This window comes from Melopsittacus undulatus, chromosome 2, assembly GCF_012275295.1.
Source record: "Melopsittacus undulatus isolate bMelUnd1 chromosome 2, bMelUnd1.mat.Z, whole genome shotgun sequence".
NCBI classification, from domain to species: Eukaryota; Metazoa; Chordata; class Aves; order Psittaciformes; family Psittaculidae; genus Melopsittacus; species Melopsittacus undulatus.
In genome coordinates this window covers 2,066,802-2,094,768 of record NC_047528.1, presented here as the reverse complement: position 1 = coordinate 2,094,768, position 27,967 = coordinate 2,066,802, and the positions used below count along the sequence as shown (strand labels likewise).

Sequence of the window (27,967 nt, the reverse complement as noted above, 5' to 3'; positions counted from 1 at the left end):
TAAATAAACCCATGTAACATAGAATCACTATAGGATGGTTTAGGTTGAAGGGGCCTTAAACCTCCTCCAGTTCCAAGCCCCTGCCATGGGCATGGACACCTTCCACTAGAGCAGCTTGCTCTAAACCCCATCCAACTTGGCCTTGAACACTGCCAGGGATGGGGAATCCAATCCCTATGGCTGGCAGGCCAGGAGGAATAAACCATTACAGGAGCCTGTACTCAAATGCCATGATATTGCCATCATTTTAGTGCTGCACCCTTTTGTTCCAGTTCTGTTTGCCAAAGGGAGAGCTCCAATTTGAAGCATAGGGGAAGGTGTCCCTGCCCATAGCAGGGGTTGGAACTGGATGAGCTTTAAAGCCCCTTCCAACCCAAACCAGTCTTGGATCCTATGGAAATAGAACAGGGACTATGTAAATGCATGAGGAAAAAGAGGTGACAGTGGAAAGGCTCCCCTCTTCCAGCCTGTAAGGTGGCCCCAGCTATTAGAAACCCAGGTTAAAAGGCCCCAGGATACTTTCCTTCCCTTTTTAACAGGAGACAGAGGTTTGTGAGTCAAATCCCAGTGAGAAGGAAAGAGAAATGCTCTGTCAAGATGGAGCAAATAAAAGAGTACAAGAAGATTGGAATCAAAAGGCTGATACAAGCCAGGACAGAGGAAAAGACAGACTTACCAGGACTCTTGCAGGTATAATGAGGAATGTTAGATAGGGATAACTGAAAGCACTGGAGAAGTGCAAACGCACTTAGTATCAAGCTGCAGGTTGGGCAGAGAAGAGATTCAGAGCAGCCCAAGGAAGAGGACTTGGGGATGATGGGCAATGAGAAACTGAACATGAGCCGGCTGCAGTGTGTGCTCACAGCCCAGAAAGCAACCGTATCCTGGGCTGCATCCAAAGGAGCATGACCAGCAGGGCGAAGGAGGTGATCCTGCCCCTCTGCTCTGCTCTGGTGAGACCTCACCTGGAGCATTGTGTGCAGTTCTGGGGTCCTCAGCATAAAAAGGACATGGAACTGTTGGAACAAGTCCAGAGGAGGCCACGAGGATGCTCAGGGGCTGGAGCAGCTCCTGTATGGAGCCAGGCTGAGAACATTGGGGCTGTTGAGGCTGGAGAAGAGAAGCTGCGTGGAGACCTCAGAGCAGCTTCCAGTGTCTGAAGGGGGCTCCAAGGATGCTGGAGAGGGGCTCTTCATCAGGGACTGCAGTGATAGGACAAGGGGTGATGGGTTCAGACTGAAACAGGGGAAGTTCAGGTTGGATATAAGGAGGAAATTCTTTACTGTGAGGGTGCTGAGGCACTGGAATGGGTTGCCCAGGGAGGTTGTGAATGCTCCATCCCTGGCAGTATTCAAGGCCAGGTTGGACAGAGCCTTGGGTGCCATGGTTTAGTGTGAGGTGTCCCTGCCCATGGCAGGGGGTTGGAACTGGATGATCTTAAGGTCCTTTCCAACCCAAATCTATTCTATGAGTCTATAATCACACAAACAATCACTCTACCATGACCCCAGCCCCACATCACTGCACCCCCAGAGACCATCGCAGCCTCCTGGTTTTGCCCAAGTTTATTTCTATAAATTTGTACAAAAAATCAATACTCTGCAATATAATAATCTATCAAATATGACAGATGAACATTCGTCTTTAGAGAGGCAAGACTCCAGGAATGTGAAGTACCATCCTCTTGCTTGGAAGAAAGGCACATTTCGGAGCTCAACCCACCATCGGAAAGGCAGGTCAGACATGCAAGTAGTGCAATGGTTCAGGTTTGCACACAAACACGTTGTACTCTGAAGAGATCTCACTACAAGCAGTGTTAATACCCACGTAAACATCTGGTAAAACACTTGTAAAAGTCACTCACTGTCGATCCTACCTGTGACAAGGCTACTTACTCCTTTACATTCACTGGACGGAATAGTTAAAAGCCATCTTTGGGCAGAAGTTACTCTTAGCTTTCCCCAAATGCTTTTGGGATACAGAACCATTTACCCCACTATGGGTCTGCAACACCATTGCACCATCCCACTGCTCCCATAGAACTTGCCTTTGGAGTCTTTTGACTGTGAAGCAGTTCCCTATTTCCAGCAATGTACAAGCAGCATAGGGACAAACCTGCTTCTAACCTGACATTCAAAGTACAAGTGGGGAAGACACAGCCACCAATGTAGCACATAATGAAGGTCCATCAGACTCATACCCTTTGGTTTCCCTGCACCATCCATGGCTGGTGTCACAGCAGGCACCTTCTACTTGCTTGTCTTTACAAGCAGAAACACCCTTGTGCAACATAAGCACATCTCAGCATCACTCTTGTGCAACACGCCTGTAATACTGCTGGTCAAGTGAACCAGATGGATTCTACTCTCCCAAAATAGCCTGTGCTAGTGGGGACAGTAGCTGTGGGAATGCTTCTAAACCCATTGCTGCCAATCCAACAGCGTTATAGAGCAGATGACAATGGCAACCATTTCCCCCTATCCAAATCCTCACAGCAATGGGGAGTTGTGCTTCTGTCTCTGGGTAGAAAGATGTTGGTAATGGGGTTTATCTAAAGTAAAGCCTTTCTTTATTTGTAAGTGGTCTAGCAATACTTTAAACACTGCCTTGGAAGGACACAGACACCCACACATGCTTTCAAGTACACGATGACAGCTTGGATTCCTGGAGACCATGTGTTGATTCAGAGAAGGAGGTGATGCTCAACCAGTCCCTTCAGTTGACTTCCAAGACCTCAGTCTCTGGCAGGCCAAATTTGCTCTTGTACTTGTCAAAGAGTTTGATCAGGGAGTCCACATACAAGCTATGGTAGAAGTCCACTTCCTTCTGGGTTGGGTTGCAGATTTTGGGGATGGTGATGGGCTCTCCAACTGATAGAGAGGGAAAGAACCATGTGTTAGGTTGAATGCTCCTGTACAACATGGAGGTTTGTCCTCTATGGCCACAGCTGTGGTCGTTCAGCACATCCATAGCTTGCCATTATAGGAGATGTTTGCCTGGTTCTTGGTTTCGCTAGGCTCTGAAGCACAATTGTACCACCACCACCACCCTCATCACACCTTCAGAGATGCTCAAATCCATTTTAGCTACAGTGCAGAGCCTCTACTGTGTTAAAGGGCTGGGATGTCCCACTTGCATCTGTTCACAGTGACAAATCCCTCCTCAGTTAACAGGAACCAAGACCACAAGCTGCAGGTCTTGGGCATTCCCCTATATGCACCATATAAACCAACCAGCTCTTTTCTCTTTCCTACAAAGCCTTGATGCTGTGGATTGCAAGACTCAAAGACAAGTTTTAGCTGACTCTTAAAGCCAACCCAAAGCATCACAGTGCCAGTCCTAGGAGGAAGAAGAAGGCAGCTTCTGGCTTTAGCCAGCCATAGACAGAGAAGGTGGCAGCTGCAGCATCTTTTCCTCTAGAGTAGGGGTATGGCATAAAGTACACCGCTACCTAAAGAACACATAGCACATTTATACCAAGAGCTTACCAACAGTGGTGATGGGCTTGGAGTAAGGTAACAACCCCCAGGTGTTGGAAGAGAAGAGACCACGGCCATGGAAGATGCATGGAGCAAACCCAATGTGCTTCTGGAACTTCTTCTGAACCCATCTTCCCCAGGAGCCCTCCTCGAAGATCACTTGCTTGTACACTTCATTCTCCCCAAAGGAGTAGACAGGAACCAGGTCCGCACTAGAAGATGGAAGGATGTTAGGACCACTCATCCCTGGTCTGTGGTCAGTATAGCAGCACCTCATTCACTGCTGGGTGCTCTTTCAAGCTGCATATGTGCAGGTTCTATTGGCCAGAGCTTTGTCTGCAGCACAAGGCACTGACATAAGTAGTCAGAAAGACGTGATATTATACAGCAGATAGAAGGCACACAGAACAACTGAACTGGCAATGGGCACATGAAACACTTCCCAGTTAGGTATTGAATATCATGGGAATGGTGGAGTTACCATCCCTGGATGTGTCCAAAAAGACACATAGATTAGGCCCTCAGTGACATGGTTTAGTGGTGAGGAATGGTTGGACTTGGTGATCTTAAGCATCTCTCCCAGCCTGACCCTACGATTCTATAGAATGGTTTGGGTTGGAAGGGACCTTAAAGCTCATCCAGTTCCAGTCACCTGCCACAGTCAGGGACACCTTCTACTAGATCACATTGCTCAAAACCAGGCTTCCCTATATTCTCATGTCTGATTTTTGATGGACATCCCATTCCAGACACATGGGATCTCTGGAGCTGCATCAATGATGCACCACGCAGGTTACAGTCACCTTGCTCTGGAAGCTTCCTGCTGCCTTAGGCATCTTCCTAGCCCTGTCCCCTGCTCAGAAGCCAGAGGACAGACTCATGTCTGGTGCTCTGGGCATATATCCACACAGCACAGTGAGTGCAGAAAGGAGCATCCATCCATGACACCAGCTGCGTTAGGGGATAAAACCACCTTCCACATGCTCCCAGCACTGCTCCAGCACTGAGGCTGCCTCTTACCCATGCCTTAGGGCCAGTTTGACAAATCCCTTCCTGTTCTTCAGTGTCACAGAGTTCTTCCCTGGGGTGCAGTTCAGGGATTCAGCTGCTCCTCCAACCACGATGATGATGGCGTTGCCGCTGCCGTTCTTGGACAGGATGTAGTCTATGCTGTCACGGTTCACAGGACATATACCTGCATAGCCCCAAGAGATAGAAGGGTCAAGGAACAGCATTAAGATGACCATAAAGCTGTGTTTGTAGCAAGAGCTCTGTGCCTTGGTTGCAAGTTGAGTTGTTCAATACTCTATGGCCATCAAGGGTTGGGTGTGTGATCATGCAACCTGCTCCTCAACTAAGCAAGCAGTTAATAGACCTGGACAGCACTAGACTGAGTCAAACTCCAAAACCAACCCTCAAATAGTTGCCTTAACACAAGATTTCCGCAAGGATCTTCTGAGCTTAGTGATGCCAAAGGCAATAAATAGGTTTAAGATAATCTCCCTCCAAGTAAACACTGCAGTAAGAGTTGGTTTATGCTTAGGGGGAAGCAGAGCAGTTGTATTTTGATGGGTAAGAGTCTGAATTTGACCAGTTCCTCAGCAAAACCAAGTGGTGGAATAGGTTGTTCTTTGGGTTTAGTGATACAAAGAGTAAATGGACAGATCTGTTATGAGATCATTTGGAAGATGATTCATTTTCTTAGGTAGCATCAAGCTCCTGCATGACAACAGCAGAATCCTTTGCTGTCCTAGGAAGAAAGAGATGTATAGGACAGAGTGCTCAGTAATCTATACTCTGAGACAAGCAATTGGGAAGGTCTTTCCCTCTATCCCAGACTGGGAGAGGGCTGCCCTACCAGTCACAGCACTGCAGCTTTACAAAGCAGTCCCTACCTTAAAGCACCAGTCCCCACACCAGGATCTTACCATTCAGCCCAATGAAAGAAGATACCTTCACTTTCTATTCTATTGCTCTAAAAGTGCTAAGAAGTTTGATTCTCTCCCCCTGAAACTCGTGTTTTTACCCTACAGTTACTGTCAGATCTTGCTCCTGCCTCACACTTTCAGCCAGGATAACCCAGGAGAAGCAAGATGCCATCGTTCCCATTCCCATCCAGGCAACATGCCTGTGTTGAGCACTTAAGGTCATTGCACTAGGAAGGGCAGCATTACTCAATTTAACTCTAGCAGCTGATTCTGCACATCTCCTGATAGTCATCGCTTGAACCAGGAGCTAAATGATGAATGGCCTCTGTGGAATTACACAGGGCAAGCTGGCAAGCCTTCATGTGTATCCGAGCATCAAGGTCACCGCCTAATCCCAGCTCCAAGCTTCCCTTGAGACAGATCAGCTGGATTTGGAGATGAAAAGCCCATTTCTTTCAGCACAGCTACCGTGCTTCCTTTGGAAGGCTTGGGCTGTGCTTGCTGCTCCATAGGACAGCCAGAACCCTTTGGGTTTCTCCCATTCTCCACATCAAAGCTCACACTGGCTACATAGCACCAGCTTACAGGGCAGCACAGGTTTATGTTCAGCCATTTCACACTTGGTAGGAGGAGATGATTACTGCTCACAGCACTGAAATCCTTCCTCCAGCAAATGCAATGAGACATGTAGACAAGGAGCAATTGCCACATTATTCTCCTTAGCACATTTACACAGTCTATAGGATTTTCTGGCCATCTAATGGCTTCGAGGGTCCCTGCTGCAGCTTTAATCTCTAGCAGGCTATAAAACATTGTCATAGGCAACAGTACTAAGCCAATTAAGTGAAATCCTAACACACATTACTGCACCAATAGACATAGTTTAGTGATTCATCCACTAAAGAGGATTGAGGAAACTACCAGCACTTCCCAAGTGATGTTAAACCCTTTGTAGTGACATCCCTAAGTTCCAGTATAGGGAACTGGAGACAAATTGTGGCTTTCATAAAGGTAAGTGTGTCCATGAGATCACTGTGAGCAAGATCACTGTTTAAGCGAGATCCTATAGTCTTGCTTCAATCCTAAGTGCAGAGGAACCAGAAATTCCCACTGATTCCACTGTAATGCTCAGGAATAGCCAAGCCAGCCCTGCCAGCAATGCTGCTAACAGCTACTCCCACCCTCATTCCAAGAAGTGGGAAGCAGCTCTGGCTGCCCACAAGACTTGGTTTAAGCAGATTGAACGTGGTTTTGTATTTAAATATAGAAAGGCTGATGCTGCATGGAAACTGAAGCAACACATGGGAGTTCACAGCCAATAGACTGGGAAGCAGATCCCGACTTCTCACACGCTGCTATCCTGTGGAATTCCCAAGTTATGGGAACTACAGACTTCACACAGCAACTTCTGTGCAGGAAGATGGAAACCAGATGGAGATACTGCCCCTCCTAGGGATAAACACCTTTTCTGCTCTAGATCCAGTTAGTTTCCTTCTAAATTAAGGCAGTAATGTTGGAAAGAGCCAAACCTACCAAATCAGAGCCAAGTGCAACCACTCCTATCCCCTCCCTAGCCTGCAGTCAGGATCCAGCCAAAATATTATAGTAAGATACCTGTTTCAAAGTCATTTATGGATGAATCTGTTCCAGGAACAGCAAACAGGGCATTGGAGGGTTCAGTTCATCACCTAGGAATGTTACTCCCCCATCTCTATGTAACCTGTGAGCATCATTGCTCTGAAGAGGAAGCTCAGGTCATGCAAGAACAGTGTTTCTGGAGGTTGTCAGCACTGTTTCCTCTGCCCAGTCCTAACATACAAACCCTCCATCATTAAAACACTGGAATCCTTTAGAACAGGCTACTAATATCATTCAGGACCATATATCACTGACTAATCCTTGTCATCTATGAGTATGTCCAGGGAAGAGGCTGAACATCAGAAACTATGCAATACCCCACTCTTTGCTCCTGATAGGCATCTAAAGATGTGGTTAGATGATGAGGGTATTCATCACCACTATAAGACCTTGATGCATGATAGCTCATGTAGTAGTAAGCCCAGGAGCAGAGCTAGCCACAGTATTTACATGTCAAAGGCAACTTAGAATCCTAGAGTCACAGAACAGTTAGGGTTGGAAAGGACCTTAAGGTCACCTACTAGAGCCTCTTAATGGTAACCAGGACAACTTGCTTCCACATCTCCATCTTCCACACTACAGATGCCAGATAGCTTTACTTTGCCTTTGACCAGGAGCATCCTTAAGGGTAAGAATGAATGCAGAGGAGCAATGGTCCCCACAGCCTAAGACAGTCATATCTATTCACAGCTTCCTCTGGATGACTATAGGAAAGCAATGTTTGTGTGATGCTACCAGAGTGGTTACATGAGTTTCTGACACAGCTTTTCACCTGAAAGCAGGGAAGAGAACTTAGAGACAAGGGCATGAGCTCTGCTCCCAAGGAACAAGGGATGGGACAAGAGGAACCGGCCTCAAGCTGCACCAGGGCAGGTTTAGATGGAGCTGAGGAACAATTCCTGCCCCACAGGGTGCTCAGGCATTGGAACAGGCTGCCCAGGGCAGGGCTGCAGGCACCGGCCCTGCAAGGGTTCACAGCCCGTGGAGAGGAGGCCTCAGTGCCATGGGGCAGTGCTGGGAATGGGCAGTGATGGGAATGGTTGGACTGGATGAGCTTAAAGGGCTTTTCCAACCCAATTGGTTCTATGCAGGAGCACAGTGCACTTACCACCAGACATGAGGTAGTCCCTCAGAATGGGCATCCTGAAGTTCCCAGCCAGGGTAGCAAGGTATGGCCTTATCCCAGGGAATTTCTGGCCAACACCAGTGGCCTCTGTGCTGAAGTTGCAGAAGGCACCTAAGCCCATGATGCCGTGTGGATGGTACCCAAAGATGTAATTCCTGGTGGTCAGCAGGTTGTGGGTTTTAACCAGCTGGGAAAGAAAAGAGCTCACATGAAGACATTTACAGGTAGGAAGACCTCATAGATAATAAGAGCTTTAGATAATAATAATATATATAATAATAGATAATAAGAGCATAGGTAATAAGAGCTTTAGACCTCAGAGAAGCCTTCCAGTATCTGAAGAGGGCTACAAGGATGCTGGAGAGGGACTCTTCATCAGGGACTGCAGTGATAGGACAAGGGGTGATGGGTTCAGACTGAAACAGGGGAAGTTCAGGTTGGAGATAAGGCAGAAGCTGTTCCCTGGGAGGGTGCTGAGGCACTGGAATGGGTTGCCCAGGGAGGTTGTGAATGCTCCATCCCTGGCAGTGTTCAAGGCCAGGTTGGATGAAGCCTTGGGTGCCATGGTTTAGTGTGAGGTGTCCCTGCCCATGGCAGGGGTTGGAACTGGATGATCTTAAGCTCCTTTCCAACCCAAACCATTCTGTGATCCTAAGAATAAGGAAAAATGGAGATAAAGCCAAATTCATTAGGTTTTGTTCCTGTTCCCACCAGGAAGAGCAGCCTAAGAGCTGGGATATGAGCTATCCTGGATTACAGAGGCTGTGGCAAGAGCAGCATAAACAGGCTGATTTAGCCACAAGACAACAGCCAGCCAAGCAGGAACAAGGGTTGGGTTGCAGCAGCCTGTGCCCTCTGGTTCCCTATTGCTCCCAAAGGCATTCATTCTCTTCCCCAAACCAACCATGTTCTTCATGGCCCTGGAGCCACAGCTACGCCTCCTTCCAGGCCCTCTCTCAATGGCTCTCATCCCAGTATGTGGAAGGAAAAACACCATAAAAACCAGTGTCCCATAACAAAACTGAGTTTGCTTAACACTTGAAAACAGACCCAACCACTTCATGTTCCTGCTGGGCACCCTCCAAGAGGTAAAGTGTGCTGAAGGGTGGCTTAGCACTGGAAACCATCCCTCCTTTCACAGCAGGTTTAGCTCTGACCTATATGCCAAAGCACCAACAAGGCATCTCGAGCAATCCACACAGTGCTTTGATTGCTGCAGGGCTCCAGGAGCAGTGATCCTATTGGTTTGGGGTTGTGTAATATCCCTAACCCTTTACTCATCTGTTTCCAAGGCTGTTTTAACCATGTACAAGCCAACCTATGCCCTGGTTCCACTGCTATCAGTGGTTCTCAGTGCTGCAAGTAGCAGCACCCCATGCATCAGAGCATCTTCCCCAGCAGCCTGAGCAAGGGCTTGCTGCATCACCCTATGAATTAGGATCAAATTAGGATCTGGGATCAACTTGTTTCATGCTGCAACGGTGCCAGTTTCACTGCCTACAACACCCCAACACACTGGGGCAGCACCTACAAGCCCCTACATGGCACTATTGGGATGAAGTACACCCCATCCCTCAAACCACACAGGCAAAGGTCAGTCTATGTGAGCTCCTATAGGAAAAAGCACAGCTTTCCAAGACATCACATCAGCATTACACACCCCCTGTGCTGGCCAAGGAGTGCTTTGGCAGCAAGCACTTGTTGGACTCCTGTGTTATTGAATCACGCCGGAGCAGCATGGCCAGAAACCCGATTCCCTCCTCCCCACATTCCCAATGCTGTCCTTAGATGTTCTATGCAGCCAGCAGCTGCAGGACAGACATGACATGACCCAGCAGTGGGTTAAAGCTGACTGCCCCATCTTAACCCTTCCCTTGAGGTCACATAGAGCTCCAGGAAGCATGTGGGGATGGATGCCTGTGCTTGAAGCAGCTCCCTATGGCTTGTGTCACTCCAAGTCATCATTCCTCCCCTTTCCCTTCTTGCCCTATTAGTAATGGCTGTGCTTTCACTCCCCACAGTGGGAGGGGTGTTTCTCTGCCAGTTAGGACACAGCTCACTGAATGCAGACTGGAAACCATGCTCCAGTCATTCCTGGAGAGGAAGAAGCAGCAATATGGAAGCAACCCCTTTATCTGTCAGCTTGACTCAGTTGTAGGGGATACTCAAGGCTTGGTGGCTACAAACACATCTATTGGATGGATAAGAGGCAATGACTCTTCCTTATGGCTCTATAGCACTACTCCAGAGATCCCTAGGACTAGATCCAGAGAAAGGGAATGGAGCTGGAGCAGGGCCTGGAGCCCAAGGGTGATGGGGAAGGGCTGAGGGAGCTGGGGGGTTCAGATGGAGAAGAGAAGGCTCAGGGGGGACCTGATGGCTCCCTCCAAGTGCCTGCAGGAGGATGGAGCCAGGAGGGGCTGGGCTCTGCTCCCAAGGAACAAGGGATGGGACAAGAGGAACCGGCCTCAAGCTGCACCAGGGCAGGTTTAGATGGAGCTGAGGAACAATTCCTGCCCCACAGGGTGCTCAGGCATTGGAACAGGCTGCCCAGGGCAGGGCTGCAGGCACCGGCCCTGCAAGGGTTCACAGCCCATGGAGACGAGGCCTCAGTGCCATGGGGCAGGGGTGGGAATGGTTGGACTGGATGTGCTTAAAGGGCTTTTCCAGCCTCACTGATCCCATAATTCTTACGCCAGGACAGGATATGGTTTCCAAGCTCCAAGCCTCATCCCTTTACTTGCCCCAAGCACAGTTGCTTCCAAAGGAATCCGACTGAAACAGGGTTTGTCCTTGTCACTGGAGCACAAGGTGCTTGTGAGCCGAGCTTGGCAGAGCCACATCTCCCTCATACACAAGACACGCTGTTCTACTACCAGTACCCTGTTCCAGCCCCTCCACCATGTGCCAGGACACCCAGTTCCCAGTGGAGCCCATGGCTTGCATAACCTGTATGAGCCCAAGCCAAGCTCCAGCCTTATCACTGTGCTTGCTCTCCAAGACCTGTTATGGAGCCACAGGGCTGGTGATGCTCACCATGCTCATAAGTAGTATGGGAGCAAGGCAAGGGGTGAGGAAGGAACTTACTCATTACACACCCCATCCATGGGAGGGTAGAAAGGGGGTATCTGAGCAGGCTCAGTGAGCATCAGATAGTGGTCTACAGGGCTGAGAGTCAGCCTGGTGTTCATACACACGTGCTTGTACCCAGTTTATCCTAGGTAGGCCGAAACTACCCTCCAGAAGCTGTCCCACAGTAGATGGGTTAACAGAAGTCTTCCTCTACCCAAGTCAAGCCACAGCAACTGAAGAGTATCAGGCATCAGACAGGTTTGTACACCTGTCTGCAAGAGGTGCAGGTCTTGAGATCCCTTCCAACCTGGTGTTCTATGATTCTTAGATGTGCTAATGCATAAGCTCATGGTCAGACCTGACAACAGCAAAGGCAGAGCCTTTACATCTCCCTAAATTTACTTAAAATGAGGAATTTCAATTGCTGTAATCATTTATTGCTGGTCTCAAGCAAGATGGAAGCTTTCCATAGGAAGAAATCTCTCTCCACTACTTCTCATAGAATCCCAGATTGGTTTAGGTTGGAAGGGACCTTAAAGCTCCTCCAGCTCCAACCCCTGCCACGGGCAGGGACCCCTTCCACTGGAGCAGCTGCTCCAAGCCCCTGTGTCCAACCTGGCCTTGAGCACTGCCAGGGATGGGGCAGCCACAGCTTCTCTGGGCACCCTGTGCCACCCTCACAGTGTTCCCCTTGACAAGCACTGAGCAGCCTTAGGAATCACTGTAGCTGTCATTTGACAACATCTCTGCGACTGTTCTGAGCCTTCCTTTTGCCTTCAAGGTCCCCTCCAGCCCCAGCTCCTCAAAGCCTCAGTGCTCACATCCCTGCTGCATCCCAGCGGGATGATCACAGTGCTGGGACTGACGCTGGACCTTCACCCCACTGCCCTAACACGTCTGTTCCCAGCTGCTGGCTGTGACCAAGACTGTTCCAGTGGGAGCAAAGTCCCTCTTTGATCTTGTAATAACAGATTTCTTTAACAGATATAAACCTGCCAACAGAGGCAATAAAACAGCACAATGCTGGTACAACAGTGATACTGAGTGTGCTGTGTCCAAAGAACTGCATTGCCAACTTGATTTGTAGGAACAGCATAAGTACCACATTCAAGTGTGCAGGAAGGGCACTGCTGCTCAGCATGAGGATGCAAAGAGCTGGATGGAAGTGAGTGCTTTATATGGGTGCTCAGCCTCCCTGGGCACAGAAAGTTGGATCTCATCCTGCAGGATCCAAGCAGTGAGCATATAAGCTTGGAAAACAACTGAACAATTGCAATTAGCTGCATCACACCCAACCATGGAATATCTCACCATGGAATATCTCACCATCCACCATCCACAATATCTCACCATGGAATATCTCACCATCCCAGCAATGCAGGCCAGGACCTGAAGACCTTTCCAGGCTATCAGTGTTACCACTATGCTCCATACAGCTATAGAATGGTTTGGGTTGGAAAGGACCTTAAAACCATCCAGTTCCATCTCCCTTTCATGGTCAGGGATACCTCACACTAAACCACATCACCCAAGACTCCATCCATCAGACATAGGAAGCAAAAACCTCCATTTCCATCCTGTAACTCATCTACATTTCCATTCTCTAAGTTATTTACAACCTCAAGAGAAGCTTGGCCACAAAGCCACAGAGTGCAAGACAAACACTGCACGTAAGTCAGCATCTTGGAGCAGTCCCTGCTCTAACCATCCCCACACCATTAGTGACATGGCTCAGTGATGGCCTTGGCAGTGATGGGGTAAAGGCTGGACTTGATGAGCTTAAAGGTCTTTCCCAACCCAGCTGATCCCTATGACCTCAGCATGAGACCCAGGTCTTACTTCACACATCTGAAATGGTTGATAAAGGTGAGCCAAAGGTCTGCAGCCTTCGCTATCTGAAGTGCTATTGCCTGTGGAGATAAGCAGTGTTCACATGCTCGGGTGATGGCTTCTTTACCTAGGAGACCTTTAGATGCTGGCAGTGCCAGCATCACACCATCACATCAGCAGGGGACCTGGCCTGCCTCTGTGGCAGCCCAATGCAAGAGCTTGGGCTTTATCTGGCACTGCAGCACCAGGATTTAGCTCACTGGAAGCTTCCTCAGCTGCTTCATGCACTGCTAAGCTTAAAGCACTGTTTGCAAGGCCAGCCACTAAGCAGCAGGCAAACATAAGCTTCCAGTGCCCTAAAATAGCTGACTGCTGTCAGAGGAGCTGCATGAAGCCTGTGGATAACCTGTGCTCAGGCTGAGGAACTGAGCAACATTCAGGCTCCCAAATCCACCTGGATTGGGTGGGTTGGATGGGGCTTGGAGCAAGCTGCTCTAGTCGAGAGTGTCCCTGCCCATGGAAGGGGTTGAAGCTGGATGAGCTTTAAGGTCCCTTCCAACCCAAACCATACCAGGAGTCTATGAAACCCAACCACAAGCTCTAGTATATGGCTGAGGTCAACAGTGATGGCATTTCAGTATGGTCAGACCCAGACCTCATCCTCAAGGCTGATTCACAGCAGCCAGGTACAAGGAGCACAGATACAGCTCAGCCACATACAAACCCGACCTTCAGATCTGCAGCCACTGAGGATATTAAACCAAGGGGCTTCCCCTCTCAAGCTGAAGGTGCTGCAACTGTCACCCACTGGGACCTGGGTGCCTGTTACCAGGAATGTGGCCTTAGGGCTTTGGGAATGACATCTCCAAAACTGATTCCTCTTTATTTCTAGGAATAGGAGTAATCTGAGCTAATATCCTAATGCAGGTGGTACCTGTGCAAGCAGCACAGCTCTATACACAGAGCTTGAAGAAGCAGAGTTTAGCATTACAAGTGGCATGGTGAGATGGTCACTGCAGTGATTTGCCCTCACAGTGTGCAGTGGATACAGGATGAGATGCAGCACACGGGCCTTAAACATGAGCCAGGGAGACAAACTGAGCCCTAAGCCATTATAGAGACAGTTCAGGACACAGTGAAGGTGAAGTTTGCAGACAGGTTTAAACAAGTGATCCCCTCTATTAACCCAATATAGGTAAATAGCTTATCCAAGTTGTCCACATGCTCTTAGTAAGTGCCAGCTCAAGCCATTCCAGTGGTTGGTACCACTCCTTACAGGGATAATATTCATGGATCAACCTGTAAGATCAGTCCCATGATTGCAAACAACCTCCAGCACCTCCCATTCCCACAATCCCTATAGCAGCTTTTAACCATGTACTCATAGCAAGGGCAGGAGTTATCCATAAGCTGTGAGCCCTCACTTCTGCCTCTCCATACTATGTACCAATGGGCTCTCAACCTTGCACAGCTCTACCCCTTTAGTGACAAAGGAGTTGCAGCCATAAGGGGTTCTCATGCATGGACTGCATGAAGTAGCACATATTTACCTAAAACCAGCAGAGAATTATCTGCCCAATCTCAAATGTGAACCTATATGAATGACCCATTTGTTAAACTTCAATATCTACAGTGATCTGACCCCATGGCTGGTACAGAGCATGAAGATAGGGGCTAAATACACCAGAAGAGAGGTGAAACAAGGGGACCAACCATTGCTGGTGACCCTGATTCAAGTCCCCACAAGAAGCTATCCCATGTTAGCCTTAAACATCAAGGCAGGGTTTGTTGCAATACTGAGGACTTTGCACTAGAAGACACCACATTTGAGACCCATCATCACACAAGACCACAGCCATTTGCTGCCTGTGCTGCTGCAGTGCATTTTTCCATGTCCACTTGCTAGGAATTACCTGTTAATAGCAGCAAGTTCCTCAACACCACATTCGGGCACCTTGAAGGCTCAAGTGACTTTGCCAAGGAGGAATGCAGTCTATTCCCTGTTGGCTTCCCTTTGGAACTGCATTCCCTACTGCTTTGAGGCAGGACTATCTTAGGGGTGGGTTGCTCATTACAAGCCTGTGGCAAAGTCACTCCCCATTGCTCAGGCTGAGTAGGACTTGCCAACAGCTTTATATAATGATCCTTTTGACTGGTGTCCTTCCAAAGGGGATCGAGTTCCCTCCTCCCTGAATTTGGACCCTGCTCCTTTCCAAGTCCCTTAGCTCATTCTGCAGTCCCCAGCCCTGTGCTTTGTGTGCAGGGAAAGAGAGACCTGAGAGCAGCTCCAGTGCCTAAAGGGGCTGCAGGAAAGCTGGAGAGGGGCTTGGGACAAGGGCCTGTAGGGACAGGCCAAGGGGAATGGCTTGAACCTGCCCAAGAGAGGGGAGACTGAGCTGAGCTCTGAGGCAGAAGCTGTTCCCTGTGAGGGTGCTGAGGCGCTGGCACAGGGTGCCCAGAGAAGCTGTGGCTGCCCCATCCCTGGCAGTGCTCAAGGCCAGGTTGGACACAGGGGCTTGGAGCAGCTGCTCCAGTGGAAGGGGTCCCTGCCCATGGCAGGGGTTGGAGCTGGATGGGCTTTAAGGTCCTTTCCAGCCCAAACCATTCCATGATTCTATGATGATAGAAGATGGGGAACTGGAGCTATTCCCACTGCTGGAAACCCCCTTGCCCCAAGCACCAGGCTTCAGAGCTGATTTCCCTGCTCCCTATGAAGCAGTAGGACTCTGTGCACAGGGTTCCCAGATATTCCTACCCAATACACTGCTGCTGTAACTGGAAAACAGACCAGAACTGAGCTACATTTACAAGAAGAGAACAGAGGTAGGGCTGAACACAACACAGGACTGCTGCAGCACATGGAGCCTCACTGCTCCAGGGCAGATCGCATCCAGAAGCCTGGTGATAAGACCATTTGAAGCAATAGCTTCTACAAGTAATGATGCCATCCATGGTGATGCATTTCATAACCACAGCTCCGAGCAGTAGTATAGTAATGGTAAATAAGCCATGCCCTGCTGACAGTTTAGGGTTATGAGTAGACTAATACAGGTACATCATCTCCACAGGGGTTATTACAAGTCAGTCTCAAACAGTTCCAACACTAAACTGTTACTTACTCTTATTGGAAAGTAATCCCTGAAGTACCTCCATATGGCCCAGTTCCTCACCCATTGGGATCTTCTGCCACCTGAAGAGAAAGGGAAGAATGTGTTTTCCAAGCTCTTTCCACATGGGTGCCCACCAAGAAGCCTAAAAGCTGACAGATTGCCTGCTGTCTCACTAGAGAACTCAGCAATTCCATTCCTCTGTGTGGAAAACCTGCATCCTTCATTAAAATCAGATGGAAACATCCATGCTCAGGACTGCAGGGAGCTACAAGTTAAAGGCAAGATCTGATTTGATCTGTTGCAGTCATGAAATGGGCAATTCAAGATAGAAACAGCTCATTGTGAACCTCGGATTCATGCTTTGGGTAAGGGCATGATCCTGAGGGATTTCAGTGTCTCGGAACAGTGGAGAACTGGGCTAAACTAGCTATAAAATGAGTTGCCAACACTTATTGCCATTGTTATAGTGGGTTCTCAGAGCTGGGTTTCTACAAGTATAGCTTTCCTGCTTCATTTCCAGCAACACTGATCCCATAGGGGAGCCACATCCTAATAACCATGTCCTAAACTGAACCCTGCAAGAGCTGGAGAGGTCAGCAAGACCTTGAATCTTTATGTAGATCTTTCTGACCTAAAGGAAGAACCTAAACCTTATAATTACGTTGCTAAAATCCACCTATGGCATGATATTAGTGAATGTTATCCTGTATTACCATCAGCATCAGTAAACCTGCAATCACTGCTTGTGCCAAGGGCTGACATTTGTATGCTCCACATATGCTTTGTATGTTTTGGTCAGTGATGCATCCAAGTGTCACTAAGAAGGGAAGTCACCCATCATAAGGAAGTCCATCTAAATATGACAACAGGGACAAATAGCAAGGATCTAGTGAGCAATACTTACCTTTCTTTGGTGTATTCCAGTCAAACACCAGCCAGGCTAAATACAGAGCAGCAATGGCCCAGCAGTCTGTGCACAGTATGTACATGAGGATTAAAGTGCAAGCAATACCTGCATAGGTCCAAGAAAGAGAAGAAAACAAGGCTGCGTCAGGCTTTGGTCTGCATTTATACCCCTTGCCTTTTGACCCTTCTATACCAAGTCTTACTCTCAACCTGATGTCATTAATCCCTAATCAAATCGGATTTAGCTGAAAACCCCTTATGGAGGACTGAGGCAGCTTTCTCTAAGGCTCTGAAGTACCCTAAACTCCCCTTCATGGTACCTCCAGGTCTGTATTCTATAATATAGACTGGTTTGGGTTGGAAGGGACCTTAATGCTCATCCAGATCCAACCCACTGCCTTGTCCTGTCCCTACCTCCAGGTTAGAGCAGATGCTTTGAAGGGCAAGAGCATCGGGGTTTCTTTGTGACCCACACCAAGGGGGTTTCTTCCACAGCTATACAAATCCTCCACACATTACAGCAGCCATCCCACCAGCGTGCCAGAGATCTCAATCACAGTAGGGTGGGATCCCATATGTTGTGTTGCCTTCCAGCACTAACCAAGTTGGGAAGGAGCAACAAGACTTGACTGACTGCAACCAGCATCTTCCTCCAGTTTAAGTATCACTACTATGGAGCAGAGCAGCCTGAGGCTTCTGATAACACAAGCACCCAGAGACCAACAGTCTTTACTATTTCACTTGGTTAACAAATGCTTCTTGCAAGGGGACCAAGCCCAGAGAAAGGCAGAGTTGCAATCAGTTGCATCAGTTGCTTCTCCTCTGTGGACATTCCCATGAGTGAGTCAGGCAAGAGATTTCCAATTGCTTTAGTCCTATTTATATGGTAGACACAGACTGAGCTAAACATCAGGTCTTTCCATAGCTCCTATGGTTGTCTAGAGCCACGTTAAGTGCTAAAACATCAGTGTGCTTTACAGTATCCCCACACCCCCAGGAATTAACGCTTATATCAAACACTTTGATCCAATTTATTCCAGAATTAAGGCAAAAATAAAGGCCACAAGGTGCTGCTTACCCATGACAAGGAAAGTGAGGACCCATTGCAGCACAGAGATGATCTGGAGTTGTTTCTCTACTTTGGATTTCGATAGCCAGAACAAGTCCTGCAGAGAAGAAAGGATGTTCGAACCTGTGCCTAAGGGAAAGAAATGAGGTTACTGAGCAAAGAGAACACCAGTTGCCTTTTAGATAGAAGACCTAAAATCAATGCTCATGCAGTTTGCTTTTAGGCTTGTCAGAGGCTAATACTTCCCATGGAGTTCAGGCATCCTGGAAAGGGAAGGGCTGCCATCCACAAGCATCCTGTTTTCCAGATGCCAGAGGGAATTACTGGGTAGCATCTGTTCCCACCTAAGCAAGCCTGTAGTTACCTGACCATAGAAGTGCAGAGCCATTAACACCTCATCCTAACCCACAAAGTGCCAGTCCTTGGAAGTAAAGGGAGAAACCCATGATTTCACCCCAAGATAAAGATCAGCAGCCCCAAAGCACAGAGCTGTTGCTCATCCACCCTTGGCCAAGTCTGTTGCACAACTCCTATGTACGTGCTCGAGCGCTGTACTCTGGCTTTACCCAGAACAGTTAAAGGGCTGGTTGAGCAACACCTCAACCCATGACCCCAAGGATCCACCTATCCAAGGGTAAGGAAAACTACCAGGGGTTCTAAACCAGCACATGAGGAAGGTAGAAGCTGAGACTAACTCTTTTAGAAGCTTAAACTAATGAAGAGGGAAGAAAACCAAGTAAAAATGAAGGGATAGACCTGATTTCTATATGGAACCATCCATTGGAGTCAGGATTTGCCTATAGGCTCAACAACATCCAGAAAGAAGCACTTCCAAGTGGGTTTCCCTTCACGCCGTTATTTTACGAGCACCATAACTGGCTAAAACACAAACCAAGCTGCTGCCCTATGATCAAACCAGGAGGTGTGTTCACATATTTCCTTGTCTCTTTAAGGATCAGCCTGTTATTAGAAGGGGTGTGAAGCTGCTAAGTAGATATTATATCAAATGGGTTGAGTCCTTGGTGGTGTTGGCAAGACAGTGGTGATACCATAGCAAGTGCTCATGCTTAGTCAAGTGAAAATGATGGCAAAGAGCTTTTGCTGTATAGAAAGTACTGTAGGTTTTGGTAGTTTCTACAAAGCTATTTTCACTGATGCATCCTTTAGACACATGAAGTATCTCCATGTTCTTTGCTAACCATTGCCCTTGCTGATGGTTGAGGCAATAGCATTAATGTACTGCAGAACTGCTGTGATAGTTTTGCAGCCCCTTTTAAATGCCATTTACTGTTAAACCTCCCCAGTGACAGCTGCATCCGTCCTTGCTAGTAAAGGACATCAACAGGAAGCCACAGCAGAGGCTGCAGCCTTAATCTAGAGCCAGCCCACACAGCTCAGACCCTGCACTATGCTTAGTCTACATGGAATGCACAGTCCTAGTAATGGGTTGGGTGTTAGCTACCCCAAAGCAGACCAGGTTTTGGTCAAGGATAGATCATGTCATTGCAACCACCAGGAAACTGCAGCCTACAGCACTGAGAGTCTGAAGCAGAGTTAAAGAGAAGAATAGTATTAAGAATGAATCCAGCAAGTATCCCTTCCATTTGAGATAAGAGAATGCATTGAGTTAAACCATCACCATGCACTGAGTGCAACACTAGAGCAGGAGGATTCAGAAGTCCCACACTGCAGCTCTTGGCCAGTAAATCCCCAAACTGGGACAAGTGATGAACTCCATCCCATCTCTTACAGAGTCAGAATCACCCTTCCAAGGTTAGGACAATTCCATCATTCCTGCTGAAGGGCCACAGCCTACAGACATCCTCCATTGCTGTCCCAAAACCTGGCTTAAAGAATTGCACAGGACAGACCTCATATGGTCTGAGGACTCAGATACCAGCTTAAAGGAAGCTTTTAGTAGTGTTGGTGTCTATGTCTATATGTCTACACCCTCAAAAGCCTTAGAGCCAATTTGTGATCCATAATAAAAGCCCATCCCATGTAATTTATCCTTCCAGCACCTAAATACACTAACAAAACATCTTTTGATTGATGAATCCAACATTGCAGCCTTGGATCTCCTAACTCCCCATCCTCCTCCCCCATAAAGAACAACTGTTCATCCCTCCCTGCATTTGTACTTCAGCATTTCCTAGATGCTTTAGCACATTGTAGGCATTGTTAGCCCTGTAAATAGACTGACATTGGGTAGCAGATGTCAACCTGGCAGCTTGTTTCCTGAGCCACATTAAAGCTCTTTGTGCTGATGTTCAAGTCCCGGACAAGTGGTGTCCTGGGTCAGTTATGTGCTGAAAGCAAAAGCATCCTTCATAGATCAAGATTCACCAGCACCAAAGCCAACAGTTACCATGGGCTGGATATGAGCATTTAATTGCCAGTTAAGGACATAAAGTAGTCAAGAGGCAATGGAAAGGACATAGGAATGGGCAGAGGTGTCACCTACAAGTGCATCAGCCTGTGCACGATGTGCTCCTGCATCAACATGCTGCACACTTCAGATAGATCCTTGGAAATACAGGGGTTTGGGGCTCATCCACAGCAGAATAACCCAACACTGACACTTGGGTTCAGTTCTCTAAGGAAAACCCTTCAAGCTCACCTGTAGGCGCACACCAAGCATCATTCACACATTTAAAGCCCAAAGGAGAATTAAGCATAGGAAATACATTAGCCTAATGATCAAGTTTAATAAGGCCCATTAGGCATACCTGTGATTAACTCTGAAGGATATCATGTATCCCAGCCTTTGGTATCCACTTGTATCAGTGTTTTCCCAAGGAAATTACTTAAATCCTGAAGAAACACAAACCTCAATCTTCTGCTGCTCAAGGCAGTTGCTTACCCCATGCTGGCCCCACAAGGAACCTGTTCTAGAACTGCACAGCCCACATGTTTGAGGTCACAGCCTTGGCAATCCATTGTGGTCAATCCAAGTGGTAAATACTCCATCTGTGTCAATGTTCAAGGCCAGGTTGGACACAGGGGCTTGGAGCAGCTGCTCCAGTGGAAGGGGTTGGAACTGGAGGAGCTTTAAGGTCCTTCCCAACACAAACCAGCCTGGGATCCCATGCTTACACAGTAGAGATCTTTGCTGGTCTCAGATGAGAACCTGAGACCCTCAACTCCCTCTGCATGCTCTGAAGCATCAGTGGTGATGCTCCATTCACTAACCCATGCCTGGCTCTCAAGGATGCTGCTTGTCAACACAACTACAGGAGTGACTTCTCCAGGAGCCCTCATTGCTGCCCAGTGATAGGAGCCATGTATAAGCCTTTCAAGGAAGCTCACTAAGATGACCCAGCTCTTCCCAGTAGTGAGCCAGTGATGGGCTCACTATACTTCTATCATTCAATTCCAGCCATCATCTGATGCAGATGCTACCAAGGAGATACTGGAGTCAATGAAGGGCTTGACCAGGCTTTACCCTCATGCCTGCAGCACAGACTGTGCTGGAACAGCATGTGGTGCACATCCAGCACAGTTTGCTTCAGATGAAGTATTCAGCCACTGTGATTTATCAAGGCACAGAGGCAGAACCAATGGTTGCAGGAGTGGAAGTAAATAGAACTTCACGCTTGGGCACCAGAAAACCCAATTGACAGCATTGAATTAAGCAGCAGCCAAATAAATTAGCTGAGGGGGAAGAACAAGTGTTATAGACAGTGAAAATACACTTGTTAAAGACAAGCTTCATCTGCCACCTTTTCAAGGCCACCAGTACATCAGTTCCTGGCCCAAATGATACTGCATTACACAGCTTATTCAGAGGAAAAGCAAATTAGATCCTCTAAAGCATAAGGTTGAAATGGACATTCTGAGCCTCATATTTGGCAGAGAAGCTGACACTGGAAGCATAAAGCTGGATTAGATAGACCAACACTAGCATCCTTCTGAGGGCCCAGCCCCCCATGCAAGGGCAGGAATCAGTGACAGGCTGCTACATCCAATGTGACACATATAAAACCCCCTTGAGCAACATTCTGTGTCTTGGTTTACCCAGATGCCCCAGCACAAGCTCTCTTCACTTCCAGTTTCATTGCTAGTGGTAGGAGCCAGTGACTCATATGTGAGAGAATGACCTATTATCAGTGTGGGGCACAGTTCTCCTGCCCTATTTGCTTACATAGCAGTTTGCTCAGGCCCTGTTCAGTGATGCCACCTTATCTGCAGTGAGGAATGCCTCCAACTGGAGGTCAACAACACAGTTAACAGGGATATGTGACAACAACATCCGTGTCAGCCCCTGTAGGGGGAAGCTGGGATTGCGTGTAGCAAGGAAACAGATTCGATATGATGCTTAGCTCATGTCAGATCAGCATTTACTCACAGCACTGAACCTGACCTTTGGACTCAGTCACCAGCAGGTTAAAGTGATGTAACCATGAGTCTGCCCTTGACCAGCCAGTAGTTTAGATAGATAAAGTCAACAAGGCTGAATAGTGCTTGACAAGAGGAAGGGAAGCACCCGACAGCATCCTAAAGAGGCAGAGCTCTTAAAGAGGGGCTCAGTCATGAGCCAGTCCAGACCTCTACCTCCTACATGGTTTTGCCAAGAGGAGACACCACAGCTAGAAGTGATGCTCTACTCCCAAAACCAGAGCACCCAAATCCCCCCCCAAAGCAGAAGTGAGGTGTGCCAAGCATCAGGTGCAGTGTAAGAGTAGCTACAAGGTAAAGTGAAGCAAATTCATCTTCCTCACACCAAGCTTCATAATAGAAAAGATACTTCAGCAAAGGGCAAACCTTCAATGCTCTGGCCACACTAGTAGATTACAATCATAGAATGGTGTGGGTTGGAAGGGACTTTCAAAGATTATATATACCAACCCCCAGCCTGGCCTTGAAGGGATGGCTCATCCACCACCTCTCTGGGCAACCTGTGCCAGTGTTTTACCCCCCTCATTGTAAAGGTTCCTTCCTCACATCCAGCCTGAATCTCCCTCTTTTAGTGTAAACCCATCACCCCTCATCCTATTGCAACAGATGCTGCTAAAATGTCTCTCCCCATCTTTCTTGCAGGCTCCTTTTAAGAACTGAAAGGCTACAATAAGGTCTCTCTGGAGCCTTTTCCAGGGTGAACAACCCCAACTCAGCCTGGCTCCATAGGAGGATGCAGTATCCTGCCTCCATAGGAGGATGCAGTATCTGCCTCCATAGGAGGATGCAGCATCCTGCCTCCATAGGAGGATGCAGCATCCTGCCTCCATAGGAGGATGCAGGATCCTGCCTCCATAGGAGGATGCTGGATCCTGCCTCAGGACAGTGAAGCACCTTCTCACTGCTCTGCCAAACACAAGGAGAGCGCCTGGACAGCCCGTGGCCAATGTGGGTCAGGTCAGGATGAGGAGATGACAACCCCTCCTACCCAAAGGATCTGGAAGCTTCATCCAGCCCAAGGCACTGGTCCAAAGTCTGCTCTGATTTGCAGTCCTGGGTTGGTGGCCAAGCTCCCCCCTGCACACACAGGGATGAAGAGGGGCAGATGCCTTCACTTGGGTTATTTTTAACTAGGATCAGACTTAGAGCCAAATTCACAAGCCTGGGACAAATCCAGGTGCTAGGAAAGCAAGACCAAAGACACTAAAGGGCAGTATGAGCCAAGCAAGCAAGAGTGAAGACACTAAGGGACAGTATGAGCCATTCACACACTCACCCCATTAAAGCCAGTCCTTTGCATAGGCAAGATACTTGGAAAAGACATCCAGGGAGGTAAGAAAACCTAATGGGTTTGTTCTAAATAACCTGTGTAGTAGGGGAAGTTACCTAGCACAACCAAGCAGCATGTGAGGTCCCATGTGTGAGCCACTGCACATCATCATCTCTGCCCATCTTTGACCTATGTATTCCCACAGCATGATCCCTAAAGCCCAGCCTGCATGTGAGCTCCTCTGGCTTTTGCTTGGACAAGGGCAGGTTTGAAGCCCATGGCAGGCTGCAGAACCAGCAAGAGGCTGCGTTGGAGGATGCTGCAGTCACCAAGGCAACGTCTCCTTTCTCCCCCAGGCAGAAGCACATGAAGAAATGAGTAAGGGAAGCACAAATATCACTGCAGGACACCCAGGTGGGCCCTCAGAGGAAAACTGACCTGGGGAGAGCTAAGGCAGCTTTCCATCCCTAAGCAGGATTATCTAGAGATGAGGCCAATCACTGTCCCTAAACCACAGCCCATGCTGAATTATGCACATGGCCTAGATCCATTGCTAACACACCGATGCCAACAAGGTGGCCAGTGAGGGCCAGCCCTACATATTTGATAGGCTTCTTGAATCATTTATTCCCTGTGCTTGGCTTGCAGTTAACTCTCCAGAACAGTTCACATGCTGTTAATTCAAATGACCTCTCTCAGCTCAAAACATCCCTTGTTTTCTACCAGTTGCATAAGCAAGTTAAGGACCAGATGTGAGCATGGATAAAAACATGGAGATCTTTTCCCCTATTGGTTCACAACTGATCCCACAGGTCCACCTCTAATATTAGTGCTGATATCTAATCAATCAGTGCATGTCTAATACCTGAGATATGAGCATCACCATCTCTACACACCTGGACAGAGCACAGTGTGAAAGCAACAGCTCAGGGGTTAATTCACTTCAGGCCCTCTCAGCTCTGCTAATGACTTGTTTGCTCAACAGCCATTTCACAGGTGCCTTCATCCCAGGAGGAATTCAGCTCCTTTGTCAAGGCAATCACTGCAGAGCCCTCCACACATCACAGGGTAAGTGATCCAAATGCATCATCCTGCATAGCCCCTGCTCTTTGCAAGTCCCAACACTTCCCAGAGGAGCTTTAGGCTCTAGGAACCTTGAACCCTGGTAGTGTTCAAGGCCAGGATGGACACAGGAGCTTGGAGCAGCTGCTCCATGGAAGGGGTCCCTGCCCATGGCATGGATTGGGACTGGATGAGCTTTAAGGTCCCTTCAACCCAAGCCATTCTCTATGCCTGATCCTTGGAGCTGCCTTCACACAATGGAGCAGTTTGGGCTTTCCCATATTGTCTCTCCAAGACCTTTAACCTACAAGTTTCAGCCTGTAGCAGGAAGGGTTCAGTATCTGAGCAGCTCTGCCCATGATGGGTGTCAGCCACAGACACCCAACCTGCTCCTCGTGGTGAAGGAAGTGACTGTAGCAGAGCATAGAGCTGTCAATACAAACTCGACTGTTTCTCTCCGCATACAACCTTCCTTTCACACCGAATCCCACCTCCCCATTGTAAATCAAGGACCAGCAACGATCCCCCCTGCTCCGTTGATGTAGATGTGGGGAAACACCGCATTACAAAAGGCGGCTGCAACGCTGGATTTCACATGCAGACTACTACAGTTTCCTTCCTGCCTCCACAAGGAGATAAAAGAAAGGCTCATTTTAAAGCAAGTACCACACGCCCACGTTACACCAAGGTGCAAACTCACTTCAGATAAGCCAGAGCTGTTTTGCAACAGCTTCAAGTGAGCGGCTCCAACCCTGCGAGCTCGCTTAAAGAGCTATAATCCTCACCCTTAAAACAAGCTGCAGCAGCCTCCACGCCATTGCACATCGCTTCCCCCCCTCTTAAACACCCATTCCTGCAAGCAGGAAAAAGGGGGGGTATATATATAACAAAACCGAGCTTTTCGCTGCTGCTGCCACCGCGTATCTTGTATCGCAGGGATGCGGCTCCCCCTCTGCAGCATCCTCCCTGGATGTGGACCACTGGTACCCCCCCTTACCTCGCAGGACCCCGGAGTAGGCAGCGATGATGGTCTTCATTGCGGAGCGGGGCTCAGGTCCCGGCCAGGGCCATATGATGGAAAACGGGACGCGGCTCCGCAGCTCCGGTGCAGCGGCGAGTGGGAGAAGCACCGGCCGCGCATCCCTATATAGCCCTGGGAGGAGGAGGAGGAGGAGGGCGGGCAGGGGCGGGACCCAGTAGGGCGCATGGGTCCCACAGCCATAGGGATTGGGGGGGGGTGGGGGTGATTTTGCCTTCAGTGATGCTGCATAGGATGGGGATTTGGGATGGGAGGACGAGGTAGGGGAATCCCTTCATCATCTGAAAGGTGTTTCCTTCCCTGTTTTCCTTCACAGGGTGGAAGGGAGAATCCTTCCAGTCCTCACACTAGAAATGGGAGTTTTAAGACATTGTGGTGCCCTTCTTGCTCAAATGCTCTCCCACCCCATTCTTGAGCATCCACAGTGGGATTTGGGGGATCTGGGTACCTAAAGGCAACGTGAAATCAAGACAAAATATAGCAAAGACAAAAGTTTAGGCTGAGAGAGCTGGGCTAGGGCAGCCTGGACAAGAGAAGGCTCCTGAAGGGGAGACCTGAGAGCAGCTCCAGTGCCTAAAGGGGCTGCAGGAAAGCTGGAGAGGGGCTTGGGACAAGGGCCTGTAGGGCCAGGCCAAGGGGAATGGCTTGAACCTGCCCAAGAGAGGGGAGACTGAGCTGAGCTCTGAGGCAGAAGCTGTTCCCTGGGAGGGTGCTGAGGTGCTGGCACAGGGTGCCCAGAGAAGCTGTGGCTGCCCCATCCCTGGCAGTGCTCAAGGCCAGGTTGGACACAGGGGCTTGGAGCAGCTGCTCCAGTGGAAGGGGTCCCTGCCTGTGGCAGGGGTTGGGGCTGGAGGAGCTTTAAGGTCCCTTCCAACCCAAATCTATCCTTCGATGACTCTATTGGCAGAAGCTTTAATGGGTTCATTCAGTTTCACTCTCATGAAGCTGACCTGCAGTTAAGGCCAAACAACTGACCAAGCCTCATTTTCTTCTCCTAACAAGAGATTTAAGGATGTACTCAAGGGATCCCTTAGAAATGAGGTGTTATTTAGATTGGCATCAAGGTTCTAATGTACCTTAGAGATTCCTATAGATTCTTACAGATGGGTCTGTCCCAGCTTCCATGGCCTTAAACCAGATTCTTTATAACAGGCTCATGTCTGCCCCTGTTCAAGGGAGGATTTTGCTACACCCCTGGGCAAAGCATCAGGGCTCTGTCCCTTTCCTAATCTCAGTTTAACCTGCTGGAATTTGGACAAAGCAACAAGGATCTGCCTTTCTGAAGCACTTTGACATCCCTCAAGGCAAAGCCCATTGAAAGCACCAAGCATGCATGTGCCACATGTGCAATGTAAGTAGCAATCAAACCAAAACACCCCCAAAACTGCTTCAACTTTCAGCTGTTTTTCCAGGTGGGAGCAGGATCAGGACTTGCTGAACCAGCATTTTCCCCTGTTGCTCCTAAGGCTGTTGGTGTTACATACACTTTTTGGCACAGGGACATGTGTCTACCAGTGTGTTACACCAAAAAAAAGCTGTATTTCCAGCTGGGGAGAGCTTAAATCTGGGATTTAGAGGTGAAAGAGGGATTTGTTTTCCTCCCCACTCCCCTGAGGCATTCCCATAGCCATCTTTCTGAGTCACACTGGCACCAGGACTCATTCGCTCCCCATTTGGCCCTAGGGCCGTGTTCCAGCTGCTGTAGTGGCCTGTTGGAATACGTATGGAAGTGGAGAATTGCAAGAGCTTGTCTGAAGGAAGGGTCTTGCCCAAGAGCTCTTGGCTGAGACCTCCAAAAGGGAGCTTAGAGCAGACATAAATCACTGCTACAGCACTGCTGAGGGAAAGGGGAATGGGCTCCTGCCTGCCTGTGTCCCCTGTTGGCTTAAGCAGGGTTATGTGCAAGTCAATGGAAGGCCTGAAGTAGCTTTATTATAAGCAGAATAAGAACTTGAATAAACTTATACTGACAGGTTGTAACTGCATGAGATAGCAGATGGAAAGATTTTAGTGGCTGGGACCATCACCTGTCCAGATCCA

General features: G+C 48.6%; 1 protein-coding gene across 1 annotated transcript; it reads right to left on the bottom strand.

The window, feature by feature from the left end:
- Nucleotides 1-1,550: 1,550 nt before the first annotated feature.
- On the bottom strand, nt 1,551-25,994 carry DGAT2 (diacylglycerol O-acyltransferase 2). The gene is made up of 8 exons (XM_034059948.1): nt 25,886-25,994; nt 18,168-18,287; nt 17,088-17,195; nt 16,193-16,263; nt 8,154-8,358; nt 4,500-4,674; nt 3,489-3,691; nt 1,551-2,870 (listed from the first exon to the last, which is right to left on the bottom strand). Exons 1-8 carry the CDS (start codon nt 25,923-25,925, stop codon nt 2,716-2,718), a joined length of 1,077 nt encoding a protein of 358 aa, XP_033915839.1. The 5' UTR covers nt 25,926-25,994; the 3' UTR covers nt 1,551-2,715.
- Between the last annotated feature and the right edge of the window lie 1,973 nt (nt 25,995-27,967).